The 21,130-nt window shown below is 40.3% G+C and overlaps 1 protein-coding gene across 4 annotated transcripts in view; it reads right to left on the bottom strand.

The window, feature by feature from the left end:
- The window catches only part of plekhh1 (pleckstrin homology, MyTH4 and FERM domain containing H1), a 70,478-nt gene that overhangs the window by 23,244 nt on the left and 26,104 nt on the right, over positions 1–21,130 (bottom strand). For 3 of the 4 annotated variants that reach the window (XM_088648785.1, XM_088648787.1, XM_088648786.1), the window contains 11 exons: positions 13,687–13,749; positions 8,892–9,041; positions 8,423–8,506; positions 8,007–8,088; positions 7,457–7,642; positions 5,639–6,552; positions 4,978–5,056; positions 3,442–3,533; positions 1,909–2,059; positions 1,226–1,362; positions 566–679 (listed from right to left, as the gene is read on the bottom strand). In XM_088648785.1, coding sequence (XP_088504911.1) covers positions 566–679; positions 1,226–1,362; positions 1,909–2,059; positions 3,442–3,533; positions 4,978–5,056; positions 5,639–6,552; positions 7,457–7,642; positions 8,007–8,088; positions 8,423–8,506; positions 8,892–9,041; positions 13,687–13,749 — 2,052 coding nt within the window. The remainder of the gene's footprint in view (positions 1–565; positions 680–1,225; positions 1,363–1,908; positions 2,060–3,441; positions 3,534–4,977; positions 5,057–5,638; positions 6,553–7,456; positions 7,643–8,006; positions 8,089–8,422; positions 8,507–8,891; positions 9,042–13,686; positions 13,750–21,130) is intronic. The other variant, XM_088648788.1, reaches the window with a different exon arrangement.

Genomic DNA, 21,130 nt, shown 5'->3' with positions numbered 1-21,130 from the left:
GTAAATGTAGCTCTATGAAAAAACAACTTTGTTTTTTACATTTAGGCAGTTGTAGGAAATCATCCATCCATCAGTTTTCTAACCACTTTATCCAATTTGGTGTTGTGGTGAAGCCAGAGACCACCCCAGCAAGCAACAGGTGCAAGGCAGGGTACGTGAACACAACACCACTCACTGGGCAGACACAAACACAGACAAGTACACACTCACACCAGGGCCAATTTTCCCAGAAGCCAATTAACCCACCAGTATGTTTTTGGACTGTATGATGACACATGGAGAACATGCAAACTCCATGCAGATAGCACCACCCAGGACCCCAGCACTGCGAGATAGCAATGCTAACCACTGCACCACCGTGCTGCCCATAGTTTTAGAAAATCATCTGGTATTTTTATTCAGTCAAAAATCCAAAGCAAATAATAACCCAGAGCAAAAACTTTTGTAAGTTTCTTTTCATAACTTTAACCTGGGAATAAACTGTTTGCAATTTATTGTTCATGCATTACAATCATTTCCAGTCTACAAAAATGTAATGTAAAACACAAATTGCTGGTTTACTCACAGGGGACTTGTAATATAAGATTTCACCATTCCTCAAAACAAACCAGCGTCGTTTCCATGCTTTCACCTGGCTCCCCATTTTCAGTAAGTACCCGGACTTCTCCAAAGGCTCCTGCTGGACATGGAAAGAGATGCAGGTCAGAAATCCTCACAACAGTATTCTTATAATCCTGTTTTATAGCAGTACGAGTCATGTTAAAATTGTGTAACACACTAGTTAGGCTTCATTTAGAATACTGCGTAAAGTTTGGTCCCCATGATAAATAAAAAGATAACTGTTCTGGACATAACCAGCTACATTCTGGGGCTTAAGGGAATGTCCTACACTGACAGGCTGGAGGAAATGAGTCTTTTCAGTCTACAAGGGCACCTGATAGAACTTTTCAAAATCTTAAACGTTATCGGTTACGCAAAACACGAACCGGTGGGCACAATTGGAAACGACATAAGAGCATATAAAAGTGTGAACCAGAGGAATTTATTTGCCCAAAGAGTGTAGAAGAAGCTGCCTGGCTGAAGCGATAACCTAGTTTCTTTCACGAAACAGCTGGATGAGATCCTTGGATCAACTAGTTACTAACTACCAAACAGGCCAGATGGACCGAATGGATTATTTTCTCTCCTAAACAGAGGGAAACAGCACTCAGCTCAGCACACTCACAGCACAGGCACTCTCGCAGGAGTAGGTGGACGTCCGCAGTAGCTTGTGCTCTGGCTCGGAGTAGTCGCTGTCGATGGAATAGGCATCTGGTGGGATGGCGTAGTCACTCTCCGAGCTCACCGACGACATTGACACACCTAAATGAAGTACAGTATGCAGAGAGTCCATCTGGCTCCTTTCCTCTGTTTTGTCACACTTTCACAACGAGTCACAAGACTTGATTTTTTAGTTTTAAAACTGCTTGCTGAACGTTTTTTGATCATGTAAGGAATCTTAAAAGATATGAAAAATGGAAAAAGTGCAACAGTGTCTAAAACCAGCCAAATCATTATTTTATCAATACTGTTGTAGCATCATAATTGATGAGACGAAGAGTGTTCAATCAACCTAAAGGTTCAATAAACCTAAAAGAACTGCTAGCAAACAAGATCAGCTCATTCATAATTTATTACATTTAATAAATATGCACATAACTGCTTCAGAAACAGTATATCTTCAATCACTATATATACGGAACTATTTTCTACTTGTAAAGTGGATCTTAAATTAACGGCCACTGCCTAGTGATGCCTTTTTCCTGAAGTCCTCTCTTCTCAGAATATTAAGTTTTTGCAGCTTTCTTCCGACGCGTGTCTGAAATGAAAACTGAGTTGTGTCGGGACAGTGGCTCGGGAGACACGCACCCCTCTTAACGGCGCGTGGGCTGCCCGGAGCGCTGTTTTTCTTGGCCTCGGGGCCCAGGGCCGACGTGCGGAGGCTGGCGAGCGAGCTGGTGTCGTCCTCTGATCCGGAGGACTCATCCAGGAAGGGGATGCTGCTGATCTGAGTGGCTGTCTGGAAAAGAACGTACAGTAGCTAGAGTCAGGCACACAGGCACTCCCACCTGCAGGAACACTTTTTTTAAAAGCCAGGCTGCAGGAGAAACCAAACAGATGCAAGCGTTTCTGCTTCACTGACGTGGATCCAGAAGCAGGTGAATCCACAGAAACTATTTATCTTAGAGCTGTTTCACCAAAACTAAGGCTCTGCTTCCAAACTATTGCTCTTTAAATGCAGATACAACCTTGCTATTGCCTGGTAAAGAACTAGACAGCACAAGCAGAAATGATGCGGAAGTGCATTTAAACTGAGAAAAGGAGACATTTCCTTACCCCAAGGGCTGCAAAAATGAATATGAACGAAGCTATCAAACCTTGCTGTTGAAGACGATACCCTGCTTCTTTCAAAAAACTCCTGGATGAGATCTTTGGATCAATTAACTACTAACTACCACACAAGGTAGATGGGCCAAATGTCCTCCTCTCACTTGTAACCTTTCATGTGTTCTTATACATGCAGTAATTAAAACTTGTGATATGCCTTGTCAGAAGAACTAAAACAAGTCTACTTTATAGTTTCACTTTGGCTAACTACTTCTGGAGCAGGTCTAAAAAATTAATGTCAGTTTCTGATTACCAGTCTTAAAACTGGAGTGCCACATGTCTTCCCTTTATTCCTCCTTTGGCTTGACGCACAGCCTAGAATACACCTTCTGTATTGCCTTTTCTGTTCATAAGGTCATCATTCTAACACTTTTGTCCAAAAGCTCTTGAAATCCTGGCAAAATCCAGGATCTGTCTTCTGAGAAGTACTTCCAAGTAGTTTAAGATGCTGTTTATGACGGCAAATAACATTAACACGTGGAAAAATCCCATCGATTCCAAGAAGTGGGATAAATTAACAAGACTTCACAGATCACAGTGGGTTCAAAAAGTCCTGTTGCCCAAATTTTCTATCCTGGGAAGGAAGAAGTTTCTAACCAGTGATGGAAGAATGAGGATGATCTGCCAGGGATGCATTTAATTCCTGTCAAGCAAACCCATGTTACAGAGAATGTTACAAAGATCAGCAGTGATAGGTTTGTGAAAGAAACAGCGGAAGATTAATTATCATTGTTCTGTGTTTCAGCTAGTGGTATTTGCATTTCCTAAACCACAAAGGAACAAGTAATAGGTTTATTCCATGCTGAAAAAAAGAAGAAAGAAAACACAACATTTCGGCCGAGAAGGCTCCACGGCCGAAACGTTGTGTTTTCTTTCTTCTTTTTTTCAGCATGGAATAAACCTATTACTTGTTCCTTTGCAGTTTATGCATGCTGACACAGCTACCCACCTGAACTACTATTTCCTAAACCACTGTTGTTTTCCCACTGCCCCCACATTGCCCCCCGGTCTTACCCCTTTGAGAGTGGTATACACCGGCACACTGACGTTCTTGTAAATGAGGTGTGTGAACGGGCCAGCAGCTGCATACAACGGCAATTGGGAAACTAAAACAATAAAGGGAGAAAAACACTCACATTCTCATCTTAACCAGGCTGTGTCCAGGGATATAGAGGTGCAGTTTACGTCTGTTAAGGCATCTTAAACACTACATACAGTATATAAAAGATACTTGCACATGAAACAATTACACTGTGCCTACTCTCCAGACGTGCCTCTACTTTTAAACAACACAATAATTATAAAAAGGCCTCCAACTGGCAAAACGGGATTCTGAAAGAATAAAGGTCAACCCCCATCCTGTGTGAGCAGAGCCGTCTTTTGCAGTTAGCCTGAGTTTACAGATTCCACCCCCCTCCTTTTGGAAACCAATTTAAAGCAGCTGAGAGATAATAGCACAGTTCTGCCCCTAATTACAACTCTGGCACATCCTTTCATCAGCCACAGATTAAAAGGCTAAACCACCACCCCCCATACACACACACAAACACACACACTCCACCCCCCATCTTGTCGTTTTAAAGCTCTAAGGGTTCGTAAAGCCCTGTGACTGGGAAGGGCCTCTGTGAACAGATCACACCTGCTCAGGTGCCCACCCACCTGGGGAGTGGAAACTTAAACAAAGCCTCCTGTCATCAGAGCTGCTGCAGCTCCTGCCTTCAGGCTGGGAAAACTGCCTGTGCAGAATGAGAGATCGCTGACAAACACCCCAGTCAGAAGGAAATGGCCTAAGGCCTTTCTCCCCTCATAACCTCAACACCATATTTAAGCCTTTGCCTAACACTGTGGGAAGAACTCCCACAGCTTTGTAGACGGTGGCATTTCTAACAGACACCGTTTTTATTTTTCACCTTCTCCAAAACCCTGCTGAAACACATCACTTTCTAGAGCTATCCCCGAGTCTAAACAGCTGAAGGACATTTTGGTTATTTAGGTCTTTATTTTGCATTTTATATAACTCTAATAAAAATACATTATATATGAAGCTGAATTATGTTTGGTGAGAAGAAGTGGTTTGGAGAAAATAAGTATGCTGCTTCAAGGGGAGACCGCAGATATTTCTGCATTTGATTTAAAACCATAAAACCAGTATTGAACATCATTAAAATAATATTCAACAGTTGAAAATGACTTACCACCCGTCTTAAACTGCCCAGATTACTACAGTACTTTAACGGTCTTTAAAAGCTTTGGAAAACAGTACTGATAATATTTGGAGCACAAAAGTCAACCTACTTCCAGTCCTCACAACCCTTGTTACCTGATGTCAAGCAACATTATTATTCTTTAGAAATAAAATCTTGTTTTGCATTAAAACCGTATACATTGTACTTTCAACTGCCTTTTGCTTAAAATGCTCTTTGGTAGCACTTTTACTTTTAGCTTCAAAGTTTGCACACTACAAAGTTATGTACATATGTCTGGGATAATCGGAATGGTTTCCTTTCGTTTGTTACGTCTCTTATTGTAACCCAGAAGTGATATAGTTACCTCGGCTAGGGGACCAGTTTCCCAGAGTCACCTCTGACAGCCGCATCCCTGATTTGGCCACAGCATAGATCCGACCTTCCTACAAGAAACACAGGAGTCATGTTTCTCCAGATCCCATCCTCTAACTTCCTCTGCAAATTTCCTGTGTTGGGTGGGTTAAATGATCATTCTACAATTCCTGAAAATGGGAAGTCATATACCAGACTTTCGAACCATTCCAAAGCAAACATTAAGCTTCATCGTGATGCTTACCATGTCACATAATGAAAAACATACACTAGGATCGCAATTCAACTACTTGATGAAACTTATTTCACTGCAAGATACTGGATATACCACATCCTCAGTTTTAACAGTCTTGGGGTTGTTATTATTAGTCAGTTGGTTAATTAGCCAGAACTTATCCTGGTTTCTTGTAAGAAAAAGAAATATCCTGGTGCTCTTGCTTGTTACTAAAAGCATGCCAGTTTTGTATGGTCTCCAAAGTTTCTCACGCCAAAAAACAAGCTTGTGGACTAGAGAGATTTCTAAACTGCTACCTCTGTCCTCACTCTTCATCTAAACAGATCTGTGTACATATCTGTACCACATTCAAAAACTGAAACCAGGATAAAGTACGGAGCCAGCATGCACATTCCCAGACATCGCCTCCAACACTCACCCAAGATGGGAACCTGTGCAGAGGAGGAGTAGGAGGCTTCAGAGAGTCAGTATCAAAGAGCTCCAGTTCCTCCGAGAGAGGAATGAAGGAGACCCTCTCCTCAGCCAGTTCACTTTTGTGCTCCTCAATGTCCATCTTGTCAGGAACCTCATCGATGTCAGTTTCCTCTGGGCCCTGAGCAGCTGGAGCCACAGGCTTAAAGCAGCTGATGTCAATGCTCACATTGATGTGATGTAGCTTATCAGTCCCTGGCTGCGGCTGGCTGTAGTGTTTCTTGGCCAGCTGGATGCTATCTCTGGGCGTCAGGGGAGTTCGCACCTTAGGCAGAGTCATGCTGGTCCCAAATGGGGCTGCGGGACAGGGGGAGACGAGCTGGAGGGAAGAGGCCAAGGAAGGGGTGGAATGTTTAGGGGAGTGGACTGGGGTGTTGACGGGGCTCGGGACGTTGGTTTCACCAGATGAGGAGGAGGAGTGCAGGCGCTGGGAACGGAACTTGCTGTTCAGCTCATCGGAAGAATGGTCCCTCTCCGAGGCCCGCGACGGCCCTCTCTTCTCCACTGGGCTGTGGGCTTCCTTTCCGACCTCCAAGGGATGCTGTTTCTCAGTCAATGACCCTTCCGGCAGCTCTGGCCCACAGATTCCAGCAGCTGGGTCACTAGGAGTGTGCGGGCTGCATGCGCATGGAGGCTGTGGGCAAGGGCTGGCTGGAGGATTCGTTGTGACCTGGCAGTCAGTCTTGACCAAGGCAAATGGACTGTGGACCCTCTCTCCTACTTCCTGGGTAGTCTGCTTCCGCACAGAGCAGGGAGAGCGAGGCAGGAGATTAGCTTTCTCATGGGAGCCCAGCAGGGGAGGAGAAGGAGAGGAGCAGTTCTGAAGGGATTCAAGCCCATCAAGCCCCTTCTTTTTTAAATCTGTATAACAAGCAAACAAAAAAAGCATCTTCTTTAACGCTGGACTACATGCCATACTATTGATGCGATTTATTTTGAGCACAAAGAATGAGACAGTGAAACAAGCTTTATTTTAATGAAACTCCTGCTCTAAATTCTGCAGAAGTAGAGCCTTTGTGCCGTCCTGAAAATGGGCAAATCTCAACCAGATGGTTGGATTAAAATTCAAAGGCCCATTCTAAATGATTTTGCCAAATGGACAGATCAGTTCTGTTTATGCTTTGAAAAAAAGAACTAATCGTTTATTCTTGGAAAAATGCAACACCCCAAATCACAGGGGATATCAGATCAATCAAAATGCCATTAAGAGATGATTGCAAAAAATGCTAAGAACATTATGCAGTGTGAGGCTCACACTCTCCACTGTGGATTTAAACTACTCCCATCTGGGAGACGTCTCTGTGTCCCAAGGTGTAATGGTTATAGACTCAGGAAATCATCCATCTCTTCTGCAGTCACACTCTCAGACAACGTAAAACAACTCTTAACTCCTGAAACACCGCTATATTGTCTTCTTTCTGGGTGATGTCTGTCTGTTTTTATTTTATTGTTGTGCTGGATTCTGCAGTAAAACAAATTTTACCCTGGAGGATAATGAAAAACGTGAAATTACTGAATTTCTTTGTCAAACCTTAAACATCAGGCTTTCCAATATTTCCCATTAGAACAAGCAATAAATGAAAATCCCTACTCTGGGTGTAAATGTTTTGACAAGAGCAGATTATATTTCAAATTGTAAAGCTCCCATGATGCAATTAAGGATTTCTGGGAAGAAAGTAAACTATTTGAGAGACATGAAGGCACCCTACTTGTTCCATAGCAAGGTGGCTATAATGTCTCAGTCTTTTCAAATGGGACTCTGTACCTTGTGTATTGAGCGTTGGAGAAGGCAGGAAATGAGAGGGTGAATGTTTTCGACCTTCCTCGAATGCCAGGGGACTAGAAGGGCTGCTGGATGCAAAGAGGGGGCTGGAGTGGCTGAGGAGCCCAGATTGAGTCTCTGGAGTTGGGGAGCGAGGACCAACAGGGGACCCTGGACCTTCTAGAAGTGCTGTGCAGAAACAAGCAGGAGTATTTTCTAATCCATATTCATAAAACTTCGCATTACCACAAGCTATTACAATTTTTTTTAAATGCAATGAAAATGCCGCAGAGATTTAATATATTAGGAGCCCCATATAAACAGTTCTGACATTGTAAAACTAAGAGCTTGTTTTTCCTTTGTAAAGAAAGTGTAACAGAAACAACAGTATGCATCAGATGACAACTACACACTAAAAGAAAAGTCTCTATATAAGATAAAGGCTATGAATAGTTTTTGCTCACCTTAAAACAGTACAAATCCTTGTTTGTACTGGTAGCTTGAACTTAAAATTAAAAAAACAATAAAAGATTTTCTTAAACAATTTATTTACCCTGAAGCTTGTCTTGAAGAACCAAAATCTGCTCGGCCTGCTTTAGGTTCGCAATCCTTAACTGGTGATTGTCAATTTCCAGCTGTAAGGACACATTTAATCTCAATTTAATGAAAGTAAAACACAAATCTTAACAAAATGATGCATTTGGATTTGGAATGATGCATTTTCATCAAAGTGTCAAATGACACTTCATCCAGGACGACTTGTATTTGCACCTATACAAATACAACAGGATATTTAACTCAAACAATTCCAGTGAAGTAGTTTGTTCAACGGTACAACAGCAGTATGTCACCTGGGATTTGAATCCACAACATTCCAGTTACAAGCAAAGGACCCTAGCCTTATTTAGGAAGGGAATTTGATATTTCCACTCACAGTATTTCCTTTGTGTAACTGATCAGGATCCTTACCTCACGCAATTTGAATGTCACCCATTCCTTAATTTTTGCTGCCTTTTCCTCAATGATCTTTGCCTCTTGAGCTCTCAGCACATTCTGAAATAAAAACAAAACGTAAATCAGTGTGTGCTTTTCTCATTACAGCAGCTCTTGATAACTTTGGACAATGAAAAATATATAAATAAAGTTAAACAGATGAAAAAGTCAATAAGTATATACTGTATCACAGCATTAAAAAGGAATTGGAATAGCAACATTAAGATTGTTAGTACCAAAACTGAAACTTTCAAAAAAACTTTAAAAATGTAAATGTACAGTACATAACATTTCTTTCACTTGCCTTTGGGATTTTAAACATTAATACTGTCTCCTTTTTAAATATTTAATATAGTTGTTAAAAGTCATATACTGTAGAAAACAACTCCTAGTTTTTCACTATCCTCAAAATTTGCAAAAACAATTCAGATAGAATTGTTCTTACCTGTTTCTCCAACTGTAACTCCAGTCTCTTGATCATCGTGTCCTTTTCTTGAATTTGATTAGTCAGTTCTTGGCATCTCCTATACAAGGAGTTCTCTGATTCGCTGGGCTGTACATTTGCCAATTTGAGCTTTTCTTCCATTACTTGAACCTACAACAGTAAGCCACATCTTCACTTCAGGAGCTTTGCTAAAGCTGAAAAGTGATTCATTAAGTGCTCAGAGAGGTTTCCATTTAACACAGGGTAGTGTAAAAGAACATTGGAGCAGTAAAGAAGGTAGCATACCACTACAAACTGCACCAACAACAAAATTCTTATTCTGTATAACCTCAGGATATTGCATTTGATCTGTGAAGACTTGATCACCCTCTTCAGATTTTGTTTATGCTGAACACTAAACATCACATCACTTTCAATAACAGCTTATCCAATTCAGTGTTATTGTCGCACACAGCCTATTCCAGGAAGCAATGGACACAAGGGATACATTCTGGTTGGGACAGCAGTCCATCACAGGACACACATACTGTACAGGTAGGGATTCGCTTCATCCACCACTGGGTGCACATACAGTATGTATCAGCGGCCCTGTTACACATCAAATTGGGTACAGAAAGAAAAAAAAATGCTTCACCAAATAAATTTGAGGGGGAATTGTAAGGATCCAAAATGAGAAAACTCAAAAGTGGAGCTTAGTCGGGTTTAGCTTGTGTTTTATTATCCGTGTCACGTGATCTTTTATTACCAAGCAGTGAGGAGCACATTTTAAGGTCTTATGCAAAGGAAGGCACATCAGCCATGTGTAGCTGATGAGATCAAACTACAAAGATTTAACACTGGTGATGAATGAGGGTTACCAAAAGACAGGTAATACTAGGAGTGTTCCTTCTCTGTTCAGCAAGGAGTGCCTACTACAAGACACAGCTACTACAAAACACTGCAGAAACTGAGCTCTTTCAGGAGTGGTGAATGTTGTCTCATCCAGCAGCTGGCGTGGCAGAAAACCTCTCCCTGTGCCTTCAAGATATTTGCACAAACAAGGAGTTGCAAGTGTTCACCATTAGCTGTGAATTTAATTCTCTAACTGGGATCAGGTGCTTAACTGTAATTAACTGTTCACCCTATAGTCCAGTAGGAGAAATTAACACGATGCCTCAAAGGGGGGGAATAAAGTGTTGAGTTTTAAAAGCTGGCAAATTCCACAAATTATGTTGTTCTAATTTTTTTATAGGCAACAGTTGACCACGTTTCTGTGCCAGTTCTTCACTTGCAGATCCCCCCCCCCCCCCCCCCCCAGTAATAGTTTAAATATGTTAGAAATATTTGACTAGGCCTCTGAAATGCAGCCACTCCCTCCTGGAATATGTAAGAAAAAGATTAAACCCTTGGGTTGTTTCTTCTCGCCATCAGGACAAGGCTGGAGGCACGCCCCTCAAAGGCACTCAAACTGTTCCATCCAAAACCAAGAACAATGAAGCATTTCAAAGAAACTTCTTTCCCCCAATCTTGTCCACTTTGCAGGGACTGTATATTTCTAAACTTAAAAACAAGAAAAACATTAAATGCACTAAAGTCAGTTTTAATCTTCAAATTCTGGCTGCAAAATGGTTTCATCACAAGATAAAATGCCATTCTTGGCATGGGTTGCATGAGAATTTACAGTCATCCAAATTCAAAATTAATTTTGTAATCCAAATTCATGGCCCCCTGTATAAGTGATCACTGCTGTGTCCCTTATTCGCTTGCACATTAACATTCAAATGGTGTGGTGCAGACAGGCAGGGATGTCAGGCAGCTGCTGTATGGTTTTTGAGGAACCATGCTTCTGCTCCAAGTATCAATCTGTACTTACAATAGGGGTGCACAGTTATGAACCTGGGGGGCCTGTGTTTCTACAGGTTTTTATTCCTTCTTAGATCTTAACAACTTAAATCAGCTCCCTATTCTCTTAATGGGAGCAATTGAACAGCTTCTCCCAGCTCATCAGATGCTGGTGCTTCAAAGAGACCTAGAAAAGCTCCAGAAACCCTGGCCCTCCGGAACTAAGATAAGATAAGATCACTTTATTAGCCATATACAATTTCTTGCATTAGGAATTTGTCTTTTCGCATACCCCAGTTTGCTTTCCATGAGACACACAGTCACACAGACGGGGAGAGAAAAGCTTGGGGTCAGAGCGCAGGGTCAGCCCCATTTATACGGCGCCCCTGGAGCAGCTGGGGTTAAGGGCCTTGCTCAGGGGCCCAACAGAGTAGGATTCCTCTGTCGGCTGCAGGATTTGAACCGGAAACCTTACAGCCACAGATCCTTAGCCACAGTGCCACCACTCCGCCCACTCCTAGAAACTAGGATTGCCCACTCCTGCTTTACACACCTGTGTTCAAGCAATTGGTGGTCTCATTAGATGTCAATCTGACCGGGACGTACCGTGTGACTCACACCATATATAAGTTAAAAACATCCGGTCTTAAACTCTTTTACAACCACAGATTTTATTTCTCAGCCAGCACTTCCAAGAATACAGCTAAAGTTTTCCCAATTTAAGGAAGGCCTAAAAATTTCAATTGCAGGTCTGAAACTCCACAGCTTGCAAATCTCTCACTCCACCCAATTTTTCAAAGAGCTGAAAATGTGTTTTTTTTAAGTGTAAATAGGACAGTAGTTACAGGTTTGTATGGAATTAAGAGATCGGTTAGAGCAGGGGTTTCCAAGAGAGCATTAGAGAGCACCAATCCAGCTCGTCTCATAGGTCATCTGTTCCTCAAGACTGGTAACAACCATAAGCTACAGTACTGATGAATCAAGTAAGTTATCTATTCAACTGAGAGAATTATGGTCATTGAGGACTGAAGAGTATATTTTAGTCCTAAATGATCCCTCAATTACTTAATTTGACATACAGTATCACCTGTTTAATTAATCAGAATAGAATTGCTCCATATCTTTAGAAACCAGTATATTATATAGTTATTGGTCAAACAAAGCCTTCTGGACTGGGGCTCTACAAGACCAGAGGCGGAGACCTCCCATTTAGAGCTAAAAGCCATACAGAATATTTCTCAGGCTAGAGTTAGATAATGCACAGTTCAGGAAATCTTCCATGAATTAAAGCCATTGTTCTGCATTTGAGGCTATGCATTTCTGTTATCAAAACATCAATGAACAGCATCTCAAAACTTTTCTCTACAGTTATTTCCCAACTTTTAGGCATTAAAAAACTTTGTGAATACAAATATAGCAAAAAACAATGCAGAAAATGTAGTTGGATGTCATCGAAAGATCAAAATATGCAAGAAAAATATAGTTCATGAATGTCCAAGCACTTGTTCTTCATCAAATGTGAAATTGGATTAAGATGCAAAGTTTAGCTTTTTCATCTCACCTCATTTAGATAACAAAAAAAGCTCAGCTGAAAAACAGTATCTCATACTCAAATCAAAACCAAGGGGCTTTTTCCAGATTTGTAAAAACACAAACATACTGTATGAATCAAGACTGACAGCTGGAAAGATGATCTTAAACCTGATTTGCAAGCAGCAAGGTTGTTTTTTTTTCTAATTTACACCATCTGGTTCTGAAGAGGAGGGAGGACGTCAAATGCAAAAGACTGCTGTCTCCACTGTGAAAGCTGTAGTCGGCACAAGATCAGACCCTTAAACAGATGACTGCTTGTAAATAATATATAATATGCTGTTGCTTACAACAGACAGAAACATGTACAAACAGATATCAGCCTTCTCAAGACCAAATTAGATCCTTTTTTTTTCAGTGTATTTGAAGCATCAAGGCGTTCTGTTCAGCTTCAAACGACACAGCTCTTTAACTGCCAAAGGCCTCCACTGCAGAAATAGAGATCCTTGATCCACTTCCAGGTCATGGTTTCAGGCAAATTAAGAGTCTATATTCTATTATACCTTGTGGACTTTCTTATTACAGTATTTCTTATTATTATCCATGTTTTATTATTACTTTCCATCCATTTTCCCACTTTATCCAATTCAGGGTTCCGGAGCCTATGCCAGCAAGTAACAGGCGCTAGGACTGGATGCCAGTCTATTGAATGGCACGCACTAACACCCGGGCCAATTTTCCCAGAAGCCAATTAGACTACCAGTGTGTTTCTGGGCTGTGGAAGGAAACTGGAGCTCCTGGAGAACAACCTGTGAACATGTGGAGAACATACAAATTCCACATAGATAGCACCCACCATCATGAATTGAACCCATAACCCCAGTAATGTGTGAGGAAGCACCTCTAACCACTGCGCCAACATGCTGTTCTCTTATTCTTAGTCTTAGACTTAGTATTAGCCTTAGTCTTAGTCTTATTCTTATAGTGCTGAATACCATTCCCTAGAAATAAAAACTCATTATACTTGGAAACAATAAAATGAAAATGTGTCTTTCATGCATCGTTGTGAACGATAATGTTTTGCCTGGGCTTTCAGGCTGTATACAGAGGCACCAAACGTGTGTTACACAAATTGTGAAACAAGCTTTGTAGGAACTGGGTGCATAAGAACAATGACATTTCCAGTTTTCAGATATTATTTGGAGTTTTTGCATCCTGCATTTAAGTTCCCACAGCAGCTATGTTCTATGGGACCACTATATAATGTATCAAAATAAACAAATGATGAAGGTGTTTTGAGTTTAGTTTGCCGGGGGACTTGTTTGACGGCTTAGATTTAAATAGGCGTTTTCTAAATCAGGTACAAATGGTGGCTCTGAAATTAGTTCTAATGAGTCATACAAAGTTTGGACAGGGCTCTTGTGACCTGGGGAAGAAAATCTACCTGTTTCTCTGCACTCTCTGCCCGCTGGTCCGCCTCTGTAACTCTCTGCTCCAGCTCCTGCATCTGTGGAGAGAGAACAAAGCAGAGCTCAGAGGAGCAGCGAGACAAGCAGAAAAGCAGAGGATGCCTTCCTTCATCGTCACATGTCCAGTGCTGTGAGGTTTGTTCTCAAGATGACTCAGTCACAGACTGTGTAGTTTGGTTTGGGGGCTGTCAGCATGCGTTGGCTGCAAGGGAACAAGAAAATCTTAAAAAGTAGAAAGAAGAAACACATTAGCTGTTGTGCTTTCTTCAGGTGTGAGGGAGAGAGAGGAAGGTATACTGTAGTAGCAGGACAGAGAAGGTGCAAATGGGCACAAGGGTGAGAAAGAGTCTCCACCTGAAGATGGATCTGGGAGAGAGGTGCAAAAAAAGCTGAAATCTTCAAATGAATGGAAAGTTTCTAAAAAAGAATTTGTCATTGAGAGAAGGGGGAAAGCGTAATCCAAGTTTAAGGAGAATCTCAGCTTTCTGGAATAAGAGAAAGCTCATATCCTTGCGAAATGAAAGGTCAGTGTGATCAAGGCCAGGCGAGAAATGATCATACTGACTATACTACACTGAGTCTGACAAATCTCATTTACTATCTCTAGTAACTATCAAGATACTGTATTCTGTTCTAATACATAAATTGTATACATATATCAATGTAAATTCAGGATTTCAGAACCCCCTGCTTATGTAGGAAAGAACACCTGCTCAGACTACGGGGCATTCCAAACACAAGTGAAATCCTATCGCACTTGTATGCAAATAAAGCGACTAACTTGGAATGTACAGTAGGTCAGAAGAAAGGTGTCAGTAGGTGTATTGCAGTTACTGCAGCAAATCGGTCATTAGCTGGGACTTCTGGTTGAGAAGAACTGTTCTCTGGGCCATGTAAGACTTGACATATGTAAATGTGACTTTATATGAAAACCTCCCATAGTGACCTTGATAATTTTTTCAAGTTCAGGGAGGTTTGGGGGTTAGATACAAAACAAGCAAATATCAGATGAACAACGCAGAATGAGCATAATGTGAACACCACCAGTTTCACTCACTTTGCTTTCACACATGTGTGGTAACCTCTGTATGTCATCTCACACCTTGTCTGTGAAAATTGTAAATAGCTCGTACTGCAGTCAAATACCACGTGTTTAATTACTGAGCATTACACTGTAAGATAATGAAATGTATAGTACAGTATTTATAAATTCATTAAAAGGATGCTGCCTCGCCATATGAACAATCACCATATGAGTTTTAGGTTAAACAAGATGTAGTATTTCCAATCTGTTTTTTTCATTTAATGTTCTTCCAGTCTTAGGAGCTAGACTCTCATAAATTATTGCATAGAATCTTCTTTACTCTCATCCCCTGAAATAAAGAACTGACTTTATATTTTATTATTATATTTACATTTTAAGTTTTTTTATAATAAAGGCTTTACATTTTTTAGTGCATATAGTACAGGATAGTACCTAATGTTTATGCATTGCCTAACACCTGTTACAATGTAACTACTGTAACTGTACCGTAAATGAGCAGGAGTATAATGGTTTTTCTACCTTTTGTTTATGCAGTTGCTAATGACTTGAAGCATGATACTTGAATAATTAACCAGGAATGTAATTTTTCTCATACTTCATTACTATTTTGTGCTGTATTAAGGGGAGGTATGGGTGTTTGAGGGACATTTTCGAGGTCTGGAACCAGTTGAAGATTGCATGACACATAAAGTGAATAAAGTGAGTATTCACTTTATGAGCAGTTTACAGGGAATGGATGAAGCTTGTATAAAGTTTGCTGTAATTCTCTTTCTCTCCAAAGTTCCATTTATTACTTACTGTAAAAAAACTGTATATTTTGTCATGAATGCTTTGTTTTTTAATTCTTCACATTAAAGAGTTTTAAAACATTTTTTCTTTATGCAAAATATTTTTGTTTATATAGTAAAAATCATGAATAGTAATACTCTATGGTATTAAGGCAATGGCTGAAAGTGTGTCACTTCCGACTACGTAAAAACAGTAGGTCAGGAGTGGGTGTACCTGCAAGCCAAAGCACATCATTAACAAGTCACAAACATCCGGCTGGAAGGAAGTGAGGCTCTCTTTTCCAAAAGAGACAGCCTGGCAGCCTGTTTCAGAGTGAACTGTGCACAATCAAAAGAATACTCAAGGTAAATGTGGTTAAAAAGATACTCTTTGTAGAGTGCCGGCAAGTGGGCAAACATAAGAAAAAAAACCTCCCCTGCTTCCATAGTTTACGGTTACCAAGCATTCCTGACGTTTTCACAGGTCACCGGGCAGATGCCCATATGCCCGCATTCTGAAAGAGGGATAAGCAAACACGCACCTCCTCCTCTGCCTCTGACCCCTGCCCTGGTTCTACGGCCACATCCAAAAATAGCTAACCTCTGAGAATCTCCCAAAATACACAGTGATTTCTGTCAGGTATTGTCTCCCTCTCTCTCAGCAGAATCAAAGCCCTTTGATCCTATCAAGCACAAGTCCTTGGATTAAAATGTCTAGTCACTGATGAGTCTTATACATAAGTTAAACACAAGTTTTGTTAAACATATCAGTTCTGTTGTATTTTGCAAGCCATTCTACTACAGTGCATTTGCCCCTTTTATTTACTCAGTACAACCACATTACCAGTTACAGTGTCAGAAATCTTCCGTTCAAGTGCAATCACATTAGTGAATCTCTTGGCTTACAGAACATTTTAGGCACTAAGGGAAATTGGTATAGTTGGAAAGTGCTTCAGATAATTCAAAGCTCCAGAGCACTTTGTGACACTATATTGTGTCCTCCCCGACCATACCTCCAGTCTAGGGTGCTACAATGGTGGTTCTGTATAAAATTAGAGAAGAAATCCTCCATACACCATACAGTGAGTGTTACAGCAAAACACGACTGTGACTTAAAAAATCTAATTCACTCAGTTTCACTAATGAGGGACCGTGGTTCCAGAAGGTGCAATGTTATTAATCCTTTATCAGAAGATTAATGATCTTTATGGAATGTTCAATGCAAAATGTTTAAGCACTGCTGGTTGGAAGAGTTAGCAAAATTTGCCATTAAATAGTTTAGATCTAGTCTAGGACGCACTGAGGTGCATAAAAAGGGGTCAGGAATTGTAGCTTACTGCTAATTTTAGTTTGTTTTCATTTTATTGTGCCTTAGTCTAGTTTTACTGGTTAAGTACCTTGAGATGATGCATCATGAAACCTAGTGTATGAAATGGTTCTTATTATTATCAAGGTGATATAAAGAGCAGAGCTTTGCTCGATTCAGGTTTTGAGAGCCATGGGCACTTCTACAAATCACATTCATGATGCAATTGAATTTACATTCTCTTTTTTCTTCATTCACATTGAGGAATGTAAAAAACCTGCAGAGGTGTTGTTCTGGTGAACTGCACAGTTTGGGAGACGGCAGAGCTCATATCCCTCCAGTAGGAGGGAGTAGTAGTGGTTTCTTCACTACTGGCGAGAGGAGGGGGAAATAAAAACTAAAGGAAATGTGCCGGTTCTATAATATGTAAAGTGGTTCCCAGCCTAAGTACCAGTCTGCGGTGAGATGGCTTTTCCTCTCAAGCCAGCCACAGGTATCTCTCCACAGTTCTGCTTTTATTTGAAACAGATGCAGAGCCGAGTCTCCAATGTGAAACTACTGAACCTGTTTTGAGTTAAATTCCCATATGTGGAGGACTGGTTTCAGCACTTAATGACAGTCAACTGTGCTTTGTGTTCCATTTAAACCATTTAAAACATTTACACAGAAGAAAATGCTAATTGTCTTGCATGTAGGCATTCACAACTTCCTATTCCCATTTAATACAGTCGGGTTACAAGAGCCAGCAGCCATATCACCCTGCAGCTCTCAACTGGCTACCCACTGAAGCTAAGCAGGGTTGAGCCTGGTCAGTTCCTCAATTTCCCTTGGGGATCAATAAAGTCTTATCTATCTATCTGGATGAGAGACCTCCTGAGGAGCTATGGTTGCTTCAGGAAATGGTGTTAGTGAGGCCAGCGAGGTCGCCCACCCTGCGGTCTGTGTGGGTCCTAATGCTCTGGTATAGTGGCAGGGACACTATACTGTAGTGGGCACCGTCTTTTGGATGCGACATTAAACCGAGGTCCTGACTCTCAGTTGTCATGAAGGATCCCAGGGCATTTTCTCGATAAGAGTAGGGAATTATTCTGGGACAAATTTCCCCCCTCTGCCTTTACCGTGGCCTCCAAATTGTCTCCATGTACAATTGGCTTGCACTTGCCCTGTGATGGACTGGCGCCCCGTCCAGGGTGTATCCTGCCTTGTGCCCGTTGCTTGCTGGGTAGGCTCCCCACGACACCGTATGGTATAAAGCAGTTTGGCGAATGATATGACATGACATGACATTCATGTACAGAAGCATCAGTAAATAGGGATTTTGAAGAAGGAATTGTCATTCCATTCATTTGAGGCATTTTAATTTATGATTAGCTGTTCGGGACACTGCTATTAGAATACCATTCTGTAAAAATGCCTAACAGGATTTCAGAACCCCCTGCTTATGCCAAACAGAATACCTGTTCAGAAAATGGGGTATTCCAAATGCAAGTGAAATTCTATCATACTTGAATACAAATGAAGTGACTCACTTGGAATGTAGGTCTGAACAAACATGTCACTAGGTGTATTGCATGATTTGAAGTACTTTAAAATGGTTGTTAAAAATTACTTTACACTAACAAGGGATCAAAAAACACTCGAAAAACAGAATAGTACCAGAGTTGGGCAGCCCTGTTTTACAGATTGTATGAGCCCAGCTCCCAAGTGTTAGATATCATTGTTAGTGTGAAAAATAAATATGGAGGCAGACGTCAGGACTAAGGTATCACAAAGTCAAATACTGAATAATCCTGAACAAATAAAAAAAAACTGCTGGTCTAAAGCTCCTAAGAGCCCTCCCACTCCACCATCCTGAAGCGGATAAAAACCGGTTCACTAAAGTTGCTCTCAACGAATAACCTGAAACCAGTAAGGATGTATTAAGGGCTTGGTATTACCCAGACACATTTCTTAGGGAGGAAGGAGTATTACCAGCTAGGTAATGAGCCCACTCTGCCAGCAGAAGGGCTAATAAACCACCAGGGCTATTAGCAAAAATGTAAATTTAAACAAAAACAAAAAAAACAAATTATATAAACCATAAAACACACATAATCTTTACATACAGATGTTATGTACAATAACAGGACAGCAGGTGCCATTAGCTTATTTCATCTGGTGTTGCTGTCTTTAACAAAACTCTTGAAACAATTTGAAAACAGCAGTACAGTATCTTTCTTGGATACAGTCTAAAGTTTATTTCCCCTTTCACTAATAGGAACATATTCAAGAACATGAAAACATTTGCTTTGGTGTTTCCTGGCTTGAAATGCAGCCCATTTTAAACATCCAAATTATTTTTACGTGACTAACATCTTCGTACTTGTTCAATAACCTTCAGCAAACTGAGAAAGAAAATGTGCTCTGGAGCAAAAATGAAAAAAAAAAGCTTTGAAAGTCTTCCTGGCCTGGCCAAAAGCTTATGCTTAACAAGCAAAATCGACCTCCCATTTCCTTCATTCCAGCTCCCAAGTTTTGCAATAAAACCACACTGGACCACCGTGTATGAGTCCAGCTCACGTTATTATATAATCTTGAACATATATCTTTAAAGTCTTCAGTAACAGCCACCCCCCCCCCCCAAAAAAAAAAAGAACAGAGAGAAAGGTGGCCTGTTTTAAAGTGGAGGACAGCCCTGTAGTCTCCAAAGGAATAAGACTGTGCTTCCCCACTTTCCAAGAGTTTTTCCTGCTCTTTCAATGGAATTCTGCCTGCAGGCCAAGATTTTTAACTTCCTTCACCTCAGAGGCTGTCTGTCAAGGGCTCTGTGTTCTGTCATAAGAACTTAAAGAAAGGTTACAAAAGAGCTTGTTTGATTGCTGGTAGCTAGTTGATCCAAGGAGTTTATTCAGCCCTCTCTTGAAAGAAGCCCAGGGTATCAGCTTTGATCTACTTCCTACCATTGGGTATATAGTTCTAGAATCATTTTTTTTATTTAAAAAAGTGCCTCTTGATCTCTGTTTTAAATTGTTGCATCATTTTGCTGTGTGTCTATCTGCTTATACATGAGAAAGGAAAGAGTTTGTTTTCCTTCTGGATGCTTAAAGTACAGTATGTGTTCCTCCTATTATAGACAACAAGTTTGTGTCACACACAGAACCAGAGATATCTATATCCAGTCAATAGTCATGGCAGAGTGAATGAAAGACACCCTATTTAGAGTCCAAAAAGACATTGACAAGTGCTGAGCTCCACACAAGTAAAGAACACCTTTATACACACACAATGGAGCAGTGGTCTTCCATATGTGCTCCATTTTTATACACTGCTTGTTCAGGTTCAAGTTTTTGAGAAGGGAATATGCTCTTTCCAGAAACCCTATACTGGGTTGACGTAGGTATGAAGCATATCAGAGGACTGACATTTAGTGTCAGTACTGCACAAATAACAGTCATTCTTACAAAACTCAAAAGGAAAAGGAATAAGCCTGTCCAATGCTATCAGAACACTTTTTATCTGTATGGTTCTGTATCTTTGACCCTTTGTACCAATGACCCTCAGCAAGCACTGCATAAGCCAAGACTTCAACTGAAAATACTGTATGTGAACACACTGACAGATATTTTGTATTTTGATATATTGGGCAAAGCACAAAATAACCATAGGCTAAGTAACACTAGTTTAATTAAGGTTTTCCCTGTATACTAAAACATAGAAGCAATAATACAAACACTTTGATCTGATAATTAAACTTCCAAACAACAATTTTAATAGAAATACCCACTTTACAATAAAAGCTTTTGCCAATTCAAAAAAAAGTCTTTTTTTTTAAAGAACAGCTAATATGCAATTTTCATTCTGTACAAGGTAAGATTTTAAACTGTGGGGAGAACAATGTTGAATAATTTTTGTTTGCAATAATATTCTGTCAGAAAAAAAACAGACCAGTAATTATTGTAAAAAAATACAATATTGACATGTTCAGTGACTGACTTCACATTTTAACAAGATCACTTTGTTCATGTTTTGATTAAATTAAATTAAGCATTTGTTAATGCCACTAATTGTATAATTCTATTACCAGGCTTGTAATGTGTTTACAACTGATATCTTCCTACTCAAATAAATAAGAGGATTTATTAATTTGTTACTGTTTACAGAAAATTATATTAAAAATTAATAGAATCATAGATATTTTCAAGAAGTCACAGATATTAACCATTAGCTAAACCACCATAGAAATGCTATTACTATGCATCATTTTCTATATACAACATTTTATTAAATAAAATATATCTTCACTAACCCCCACTACAAGACCT

This window comes from Lepisosteus platostomus, chromosome 10 (genome assembly GCF_059453375.1).
Source record: "Lepisosteus platostomus isolate fLepPlt1 chromosome 10, fLepPlt1.hap1, whole genome shotgun sequence".
Taxonomy (NCBI): domain Eukaryota; kingdom Metazoa; phylum Chordata; class Actinopteri; order Semionotiformes; family Lepisosteidae; genus Lepisosteus; species Lepisosteus platostomus.
The sequence above is the reverse complement of the archived record's forward strand: the minus strand, read 5'-3'. Positions and strand labels throughout refer to the sequence as shown.